This window comes from Psilocybe cubensis, assembly GCF_017499595.1.
Source record: "Psilocybe cubensis strain MGC-MH-2018 chromosome Unknown contig2, whole genome shotgun sequence".
NCBI classification, from domain to species: Eukaryota; Fungi; Basidiomycota; class Agaricomycetes; order Agaricales; family Agrocybaceae; genus Psilocybe; species Psilocybe cubensis.
Window position 1 is genome coordinate 39,728 of NW_025952840.1, and position 10,865 is coordinate 50,592.

At 54.1% G+C, this 10,865-nt stretch overlaps 1 protein-coding gene across 1 annotated transcript; it reads left to right on the plus strand.

The window, feature by feature from the left end:
- Positions 1-6,396: 6,396 nt before the first annotated feature.
- On the plus strand, positions 6,397-9,689 carry JR316_0013484 (uncharacterized protein; the record flags this gene model as incomplete). Its single annotated transcript, XM_047899074.1, has 2 exons — positions 6,397-9,331; positions 9,385-9,689. 2 exons carry the CDS (start codon positions 6,397-6,399, stop codon positions 9,687-9,689), a joined length of 3,240 nt encoding a protein of 1,079 aa, XP_047741836.1.
- Positions 9,690-10,865: the final 1,176 nt, after the last annotated feature.

Here is a 10,865-nt window from a genome sequence, read left to right on the forward strand (position 1 = left end):
AGTACTCTATATCCATGTGATTCACATCACAGTCAATAACCCACGATGTCAAAGAACAAAAGTGTTGGATCCATTTTTGACAGGTTACCATGTGCCACATTGACCCGTGACACTCTGTTCATCAGAAACCTGTCTAACTTGACAATAAACATTGACAGATTTGTGATAGTCGGTAAGATACATGACAGCTGCGCAGCATCACTTCACGCGCTGTCATCGGATGTCTAGAACATTCCTTCTAAGAATAGCCACTGAAGAGTCTATAAAGACGAAAGGGCTGGTTGTTGGGATCCCCCAACAGCCCTCTGGCTACTTTCCATTTAACTCCCAGTTTAAACTAGTCGCTCGCACCTCGCTTCGCTCGGTGCTCGCTCCCCCCCTAAACCCTAAACCCTAAACCCTAAACCCTAAACCCTAAAACCATCACTTCACGCGCTGTCATCGGATGTCTAGAACATTCCTTCTAAGAATAGCCACTGAAGAGTCTATAAAGACGAAAGGGCTGGTTGTTGGGATCCCCCAACAGCCCTCTGGCTTCTTTCCATTTTAACTCCCAGTTTAAACTAGTCGCTCGCACCTCGCTTCGCTCGGTGCTCGCTCCCCCCCTAAACCCTAAACCCTAAACCCTAAACCCTAAACCCTAAACCCTGATTTCCTTGAGTCAGGGCTCCTATGATACGCAGACCACTGACGACGCACCTTGACAGGATGTCCTTTAGACCCATCTACCATGAGTTGATACGAAGGTTGCTGGAAATGTTCAAGACGGTGTTGACACGTCAAATGATGGTAAGTAGCAGAATAATAACTGTCATAGTCTTTACTGACATACCTTGGAAGTGGATTCCCCACCCGCCTCTCTCACCGCAAGTTGGATCGACCGGACTATGGGGGACAAAACATGTGTCCTAAATCCGCTCCTGATGTCTGTGCCACGGTGAGTGTTGAGAGCAACTGACGGTGCTTGCTGGTTAATCTGACGCTTGCTGGATAGGCTGAACGGCGACACAATAAACGAGGTAAGCAGCCGATGACTATCATACAATCTACTGACGCACTTTGGGAGTAGATTCCCCTTGTGATTCTCCTCTGCCCGCCTCTGTAACGACCAAAAACGACGCCTGGCCCCTACCCAGCAGCGAGGGACACCCCTCGCCATTGATGCAGAGTAGGCTGCAAGGGACGAAACACAGTCTCGATGCTTTTTGACTGTTCCGTCCCGCTCTCGAGCTTTCGGCCGCCTCGACTGTTGAGGGTGAATAACGATGGATACGGGTCGATGTGATGTCTGTGCCACGGTGAGTGTTGAGGGCAACTGACGGTGTGAGCTGTTTGATAAGAAACTTGCTGGACAGGTCAAAAGCAACAGCGACAACGGTAAGCAAAAGCATGATGATTGTCATACAACGCACTGACGCACCTTGAAAGTAGATTCTCCCCTGCCCGCCTCTGTAACGCCCAAAAAGACGCCTTGGACATACCAACAGCGAGCTGCGCCTGTTGCCATCGATGCAGAGTGGACTGCGAGGGACAAAACACGGTCTTGATGCATCCTGACTGTTCCACCTCGCTCTTGGCGGGCCACGGCGACTGTTAATGGCGAATAACGGTGGATGGTGGTTGATACAAGTGTTGAGGGTAATTGGCATTGTGCGTTGGTTCTTACGGTACGTGTTGGATGACACAGTGAGTACTAGGGCGACTGATGGTGTGAGCTGGTTGATATGATACTTACTAGGTGGGTTGAAGGCAACAGCGATGACGGTAAGCAGCAGAATTTCGACTGTTGTAAGCTTTACTGTCGCTGAAGTGATGTTCCCAGTTAGTTGTATCCAAGAAACTACAAGGGACAAGACGCACTCTTGATGCCTCCCAAGATAGGTTGAGAACAACGACGATGACGGTAAGCAACTGTATGATGACTGGCATAAGCTATACTGACGCACCTTGAATGTGAATGATCCATCCGTGATGTTCCCTGTTAGTTGGATCTACCGGGTTACAAGGGAAAAATACAATCTTAACGACATCCCGCACCTCTGCCACGGTGCGTTGAAGGAAACTGACGGCGGGTGGTTATTGATCTGATGCTGGCTGGATAGAGTGGCAACACAATGAAGACGGTAAGCAGCTTCCCAATAACTGTCATGAAATTTACTGACCGATTTTCGAAGCACACCCTCCAGTTCTCCATCGAGTTCTGAGACTACCATGACGGGATTGATGCAATGATAGGGGTAGATTGCGATGGTAAGTTGCAACCACTCATCGACGGACAGATGATCAAGCGGTTTGGCAGTTTCAGCAGCGTGCACATAAACTCGCAGTGTTGGGGAGACACCCCATGCGCATATATGCGCAATTTCGATGACTGTGCTCAAGTGTTGCAAAAGATTCATTTGATCATTATATTATACACATATATTTTTGACACAGAGGATACAATGTATATAAACACTGATCTACTTAAAGTTGTTTGTGTACTCTGGAGTCTGAACAAGAGAGATAGATATTGGAAAATCCATTGCCATAGGTGCTACAGTCAGATTCGGGTTCAGCGAGCAACATCACTGTCATTTTGCTTTGTCAGAACGGGTGAATGGTGTGTAAGTAAGAAGAAACCGGAATAGGTGCGGGAGCGGGAACGGCGGGAGATGTGTTGAGAGGATGGGGAGGCGTCAAAAAGATGGGCGAATTGCTAGGGAGTAGGGGGTTGATCGACAAAGAAGTGGAAAACGTTCGTTACATCATACATACATACTCGTTCGTGCTCTGTGAGTTATAGAGATAGATGTCGGCACACCCAATACCGATTCCGTTGCCATTACAATCACCGTCAGCAAACACGAGCGATTTCACTGTTGTTTTTGTTTTGTCAGCAGTCAGCATGGGTGAAAGGGATTGGTAGAAAGGGTCCGGTTCAGGTGTGGAACCAGCAGGACATTTGTCGAGTAAGTGGAGGCATGTCGAAAGAGAAGACGGTGTGGTAGAATCTCGGGTTGTGGCAAAGAGGTGGTTTTAGCCTACAATTGTGTCAAAAGAAATAACTACTTGGATAACAGCGGAAATGACGAGACATGGCCCATAGTTGTCCAAACTTGTATGTCCTTTCCAAGATGCCGGTGTGCGAAGTGAGAATGAGTGCTGCTGCGCTCTGCGAGAGCCACATTTGCTCTAGACGCTCACATCAATCTCTGGCTAGACAGGGAACCCGTTATTAGTCAAATATATGCGTCATTTGATGGATATTTTTGCACCGTTTGATGACATCCATGGTTGTCTAATTCATACATTCATTTAACAATGAGAATTTGAGGTCCCTATGCTATGCTACGTGATTCACGCGTTTGGAGTGTGTGAGATATCATGCTCACCATTTACAGTGTGTTTCACGGAGCGTCGAGCAGTGTAGTTTAGAAAAAGAGGGACAAATGGTGCCGGAAAACACACTTATGGTTCGGCACGCCATGTACGCGTTAACAATAGAGGTGTTATGGTGTCCACCCAGCACACGGTGGAAGAGGGTTGGCAGGCAGGGGGTTGCGGAGAATCCCATACACGGGCACTGTGTGCATCCGCAATGTGTACAGCAAGGATAAAAAGCCCTAATCTTAAATTCGCGATTTGCGTCAAACACACACCCTGTCATTGTTTGTTATACGTGGTTTGTAATGTGGAACGGAGGGTAATCGACTCGGAAGCAAAGTTCACCATTTAGCACTGTGCAGGTGAGTTTGGGAGGGTTTCGATGACGACATGAGCATGGAAACAGGAGTAGGGGTGCGAGACCGAGAGCAATGATGTGGCATAGGCGGGATGGGGTCTGAAAGTTGAAGGGCACGGAGGATTTAGAGGATAGAGGGAGCAACTGCACTGTACTGACACCTTACAAATGCACGATCACGCTGCGTACAATACACCAAGAGTCGTTAGTTCACTTGGTGTAGCTGCCGCGGCGTCGATGGTTTTTTTCACATGGTTCGGAGTTTGAATGTCCTTGACAACAGCAAGGACAAACAACGCGACTCTTGGGCGGCGAGTATTGGTGGCGGCAGCGGCAGCAACTGCGGCTGCATGGGGGTGGCGGCGGCAGCGGCGGCCCGGGGGTAGCGGCGAGCAAAGACGTCGGGCAGGTGGCAAGGGCATGCGTCGGGATGGCGAGCGCAGGCGTCGGGGGCAGTGAGACAGGCGGGAGGCCGGCCAACAGTGGCTGGCGCGTACAAGTGGAGGCCGGCCTCCACTCACACGTACGTTGCGCATACAAATTGAGGCCGGCCTCAGGTGGCCTCGACGCGTTTATTTTTAGATGGAGGCCGGCCTCCAGTGCCTGTCACTTTTTATTTTTAGACGGAGGCCGGCCTCCAGTGCCTGTCAAAAGTTATTTTTAGACGGAGGCCGGCCTCCAGTGACCTCCATCAATTTGGAGGCCGGCCTCCAGTGGCCTCCATCAATTTGGAGGCCGGCCTCGGTAAAATACACCTTTAATTACATAGCACCTCCGTATGCACAAAATAAAATATTTTGAAAGTGTATTTGGGGGTTTTTGGGGTCCAGGAATCCGAATCTGGCATCAGATTTCTGGAATTCTGAACAGGAGGCCCAATGCAACGAAGGCCCCCCCTTTTGGGGGGAATAAGCTTAGGAAGAGATAATGTAAGCAAACACAGACAAACACAAAGGCTTCCTCTGCCGCGTGTCGTTGTGGGCGGCGAGTGGACGCGACAGCGGGACGGCAGCCGGCGAGGGGAGGCGGCGCGGCAGCAGCGACAGGCGTCGAGTGGAGGAGGCGGCGGCAGCAGCGGCCCGGGGGTGGCGGCGCAACGACACGCAGTGGCGAGCGCGAGTGTCGGGACAGCGAGCGCAGGCATTGGGATGGTGAGCGGAGGCGTCGGGGGCGGTGAGACAGGCGGGAGGCCGGCCTCCAGTGGCTGGCGTGTACGAGTGGAGGCTGGCCTCCACTCACGCGTACAACGCGCGTACGAATCGAGGCCGGCCTCAGGTGGCCTCGACACGTTTATTTTTAGACGGAGGCCGGCCTCCAGTGCCTGTCAAAAATTATTTTTAGACGGAGGCCGGCCTCCAGTGACCTCCATCAATTTGGAGGCCGGCCTCCAGTGGCCTCCATCAATTTGGAGGCCGGCCTCCATAAATTACATATTTAATTATGTAGCACCTCCGTATGTACCAAATAAAATATTTTAAAAGTGCATTTGGGGGTTTTTGAGGTCGAGAAATCCGAATCTAGCATCAGATTTCCGGAATTCTAAACAGGAGGCCCAATGCAACGAAGGCCCCCCCTTCGGGGGGGAATAAGCCTAGAGCTTTGGAGGTGGACAGAAGCCACGATCTCTTGAGGATCAGAGCACCGTGAGGGGGGGTGCGACACGGAGAAGGATGGACTAACCAGTACCAAAGAGCTTTGGTACTGACGGCCCACGATCCACGACCAAAGAGCTTTGGAGGTGGATAGAACCTGAGATCTCTTGAGGATCAGAGCACCGTGAGGGGGGGTGCGACACGGAGGAGGATGGACTAACCAGTACCAAAGAGCTTTGGTACTGTTCGCCCACGATCCACGACCAAAGAGCTTTGGAGGTGGATGGAGAACAGGAACACTCTGGGGGTTGCGATCAACAGGGCCCGCGAGCGGTCACGTGATTAATTGAAACTCCGCTCTGGGCGTTTTTTCAACATTCCAACGCTAAGTCCACTTCCTTCTTTAGCACGCACGCACACTACAGAAGCTCTTCTGTAGCACGCCGCGTCTGCCATCCCAGAAAGGTTACAGAAGCTCTTCTGTAGCCACTCTGGTTCTTCCCTGCCCCGACGTTTGACACTTCACGTCAGCCGTCCGAGAATCGTTACAGAAGCTCTTCTGTAGCCAGCCTCGTTCTTCCCTCCACCCCCATTTTCGACTTTGCGTGTACCATCCGAGATAGGCTACAGAAGCTCTTCTGTAGCCGCCCTCACTCTTTCCTCCGCCCTTGTTTCCAAACGCGTCCACCGACACCCACGGCCCCGACCTCTGAGAACTACAGAAGATCTTCTGTAGCGATCTGAGGCGACTGCAGAAGCTCTTCTGCAGCCATCTAAGGTCATCGACACCCTCCCAACCGTTCAACCCGCTCTCTCCTACCCCATCGCTCTCTCCTCCCCCGTCGCTCTCTCCTCCCCCATCGCTCTCTCCTCCGCCCTTGTAGCCAGACGCGTCCACCGACACCCATTGCCCCAACCTCTGAGAACTACAGAAGATCTTCTGTAGCGATCTGAGGCGACTGCAGAAGCTCTTCTGCAGCCATCTAAGGCCATCGCCATCGTCCTAACCGTTCTGCTCTGCCCCCACCGTAAGTGTTCACGTTCGTTGCCCACATATGCTTGTTACTTACTCTGCTGCAGATGTCCCAGCAAACCCACATCGATTGGGCCCAAGGGTCCGCGTTTGTCCAGAAGGGCACCATATACGTGTCCCCCAACTGCAAGCGTGTCGTCATCATCCCACCCGCTGAGGTCGACGTCACCAACCCCTTCGAACAAAAGGCGACACGAGCAGAACCTCGGCGACGAGACCTGGATTTAGAGGGCGTCAAACAGCCAGTGCGCTGGCACGATCAGTACGGGTGGATCGCCTTCATACCCTTGGCGCCATCATTCGTGTCCTTGCCGTTTAATTTTTTGTGCTGGTCTCCAAAGATTTTGCGCAATAAACCGCACAAGTCTCCGGCCACGTATGAAATGGAGTGGCACAGCGTAAAAGAATGGCGCCAATTGGATGAAAACATAACCCTTCTGTGCGAAAAGATCCGCTTATGGTGTCGCGTTCCTGGAACCCCACCTCCTAGCCCCAAAAGCTTCGGTTATGATCTCAGGTATAGCTCTGAAGCAGACGCGCAAAGGAGCTTTGAGGCCACCCGAAACGCGTTTATCCTGTGGATGGGCTACCTGTCGTATCTTGTCGCCCAAAGTCGTCGCGAGATCTATTCAAAGCACATCAAGCACGATCCCAAAAGCCCCGTCCCTGCATGGCATGAACGCCTCCGCGCTGAGCATCCTGACATCTCAGAAGTATGGCTGGATGGCTTGTATCATTCCAACGTATTTTCGTTTAACGCCAGAACCCCTCGTGTCGGCATGGTCTACGAGTTGAGCAGCACCCACGCGACACGCCCTCCCATCGAATGGCTTCTGGAACACCATGTTCCAGTCTATTATCCGTGGCGGATGCGGGAAGAGGAAATCTTCCTCACCCATAAAATACTCAATCTCGAACTTCGCCCCCCGCGCGACTTGTTGGCGGCGACACTTACAGACCTATTCAAGTCAATGGACGTGTCTCTCGCAGCCGCCTTTGCGCGCAAATTTTTTAATAAATCTCATTCGACGGAGGGCCTCACGATGAAGTTGCTGGGAGATGAGTACTCCACTACTTTGGTGTATTCTATCCTCAGTAACGATTTCGCCCACAACTCAGAGGCATTGGACCAGCACATGTCCCAGCCGTATGAAGAATTGGAACGGAAGCTCCAAAAGAGAGACGAGGAACAGCGTCAGCTCGCCATTGACAGCGCCAACCTGCCTACGCTGCGCATGATTGAACTGGCGAATGAAAACCACAAGCTGCTGACCTCCGTGCATGACGACTGGGATGCTTACTGGGCTGCAAGGGTGGAAGAACGGCGACGGATTCTGGCCAAAGAGACGCCAGAAGCTAGACAGGCTCGGCTGAACCGAGAGAACAACCCATCGGTGGTACGTAGCAAAGTATTTGTCTGGAAAACGCTGGTGTCCACAGAGGGAGCCAGCGTTTACATGCGCGAACACATCGCAACGTCACGAAACAGCATCGAGGAGGCCAAACTTCGCCCACACCGCAAGGTCTACAACGGTGTGACCGACGAATGGGATCTCTGTCGAGATTTGGAACCACCAGCCGAGTTGGCAGGCGCATCCGCAATGTTGGACCAGCGCAATCAGGCACAGACAAGGCCTGCTAGAGGCCAGCATCGCCGCGGTAGAGGTGTACGTCCCGCAAAACAACCCAGGCAGCACCCGAAACCAGCACCTGCCGAGGAAGAGTGGGAAGGCGTACCCTGGTACGACACCATTGAACCTGACCCCGATGCGCCGGTGGCCTCAACGTCGGCCCTTCCCCCCGCTCGTAATCCTTCCCCACCCCCTTTGCCTCCAAACAACCCGCCTGTCATTGAGGTTCCGACACCCTCGTCATCGCGAGATAGACCCCGCCGCGCACCCACGACACCCCCACGGCCCACACTAGGACGCCGACCGCGCAGTCGCTCGCCAACACCCCCAGAGGTTGCAACGCGCTCTCGCCCACGAGCACGTCGTTCCCCAGAGAGCGAGTCGCGGGTCCAACAGAGCCCCCCTGCCGTCGTCGAAGATTTCGAGATGGAGGAAGCAGGCCCATCTGTTGAGGATGAAAATGCGGATGTTGAGATGACCACGGACGCGCCCGCCACGGATGTTGTGCAACCCCAGCCCATTACACCCGACAACGATATGGTCAGATGCCTGCGCCAATCTTACGGCTACCTCCCTGGCACAACGACGACGCCCTGTGCCGCTGCAGACTGGGATGAACTGGTCGAAACCTTTGGGTTTACAGAGTTACTTACCCCAGAAGTTGCCCTGGACGCTCAACAACAGATCAAACAGTTTTATCTGGCTTGCATTGAACCCACAAGCACAGAAATGCCCGCCGCCCTCTCTGACCTCAATACGCACAGCCTGACATCCCTGTCTCGTCTGCTGGACCTCTCGCAAATACACCGCCCCCATGAAAATCTGTTTGTTTTTTCAGAACCTCGTTCAGAGGAACACGAGTGGATGTTGGGTGTCGAAACGGCGGAGATCGCCCTTTACGTGTGTCGGCTCAGGTTAGAGCACTCCTGGGCTCGCATCGACTCCCTCACAAAAATGCTGCTGGAGAGAGGTGTGCCCTGTCGCACTCTCATGGGCATTGAAATGTCGGGTCGCTGCTCCACTGTCCAGGAGCCGTACACCCCTCGATCTGTCCGCCCGTCAGCGTATAAATTTGGTGTTGATGACTTTGAAGCATACCGATTGCAATGCGAGAACATCATCAAACACCAACAACACGGTCGGGCTGCCTTGCTGAGGGGTGGATTGGTGGGTAGGATAGCCAGTGAGTTTCTGAGCGTCGACGATGGGCTGGCTGGCCCCTCTAAGGAAATCATTCAGAACCGGCAGGGGTTCATCGTGCCAGCTGGCGACACGACTTGGTGTTATTGCGACGACCAGCTCACCGAGAACGAGCTGTCCATTATATGCGGCACCTACACGCTGTACACAGGTATGTTTTCCTTGTTTATTCTCAATTTTATGCACTAACAACATTTTTCTCAGCTACTAAAGGTCAAATAACTGTAAAATCGTGGTTCCCTCCCCCGAACCTGTGGCAGGTGCCCCCCAGCATGAACGGATCACAATGGGTGGAATGGACGCCTGCCAACGAGGCATGGTACCGTGAACGCGTAGAAGACATCCGCACTCGGCAGGCCCAGCCATTAACAAGAGTGCAATGGAAATCAATATTGCGCGGCACTCCTCCCAGTAGGAAGCTTCTGGCGGCAGCGTCTCAACGAGCTCAGGCCTTTGTCAACGGGCACGTACCGGTGGTGCCAACTTATCGTGTTCGCCCAGGCCTGTAGTTACATTGTCAATGTAAGTGTTTTTTCATTTAAGAATAGCCCATTCTAACAAAAATATGTAGATATATGCGTGTTTTTTTGGTCAATATGTCATATAAATTTATTTTTTGGTGTCTACACAAGAGAGCTCGCGTGAGATATATACAAGTTGATATCAGGGTAAGATGACTAGTTATAAAAAATCTAACAAAATTACAGTACAGCAAGGCCGAGGTGTATCAAATACAAAACAGCGAAATGGCAGCGACAGGAGGCGAGTAGAGGCAGCGCGGCGGCAGCGACAGGCGGCGACGGCGGGACGACAGGCGGCGACGGCGGAATGACAGGCGGGGAGGGGAGGCGGCAGTGGCAGCGGCGGCCCGGTGTGGCGGCGCAACAACACGCAGCAGAGTGCGTGTCGTGGTGGGCGGCGAGTGGACGCGACGGCGGGACGACGCGCGGTGACGTCGTGACGACAGGCGGCGACGGCGGGACGACAGGCGGCGACGGCGGGACGACAGGCGGCGACGGCGGGACGACAGGCGTTGACAGCGGAATGACAGGCGGCGAGGCAGGCGGCAGCGGCAGCGGCGGCCCGGTGTGGCGGCGCAACAACACGCAGCAGAGTGCGTGTCGTGGTGGGCGGCGAGTGGACGCGACGGCGGGACGACGCGCGGTGACGTCGTGACGACAGGCGGCGACGGCGGGACGACAGGCGGCGACGGCGGGACGACAGGCGTTGACAGCGGAATGACAGGCGGCGAGGCAGGCGGCAGCGGCAGCGGCGGTCCGGTGTGACGGCGCAACAACACGCAGCAGAGTGCGTGTTGTGGTGGGCGGCGAGTGGACGCGAAGGCGGGACGACAGGCGGCGACGGCGGGACGACACGCGCTGACGGCGGAATGACAGGCGGCGAGGGAAGGCGGCAGCGGCATGACAGGGGACGAGGAGAGGCGGCAGCAGCAGCAGCGGCACGGGTGTGGCGGCGCAACAACACGCAGCAGAGTGCGTGTTGTGGTGGGCGGCGACTAGACGCGACGGCGGGACGACGCGCGGTGACGTCGTGACGACAGGCGGCGACGGCGGGATGACACGCGGTGACGGCTGAACGACAGGCGTCGAGTGGAGGTGGCGGCAGCAGCAGCGGCCCGGAGGTGGCAGCGCAACAACATGCAGCGGCAAGCGCAGGCGTCGGGC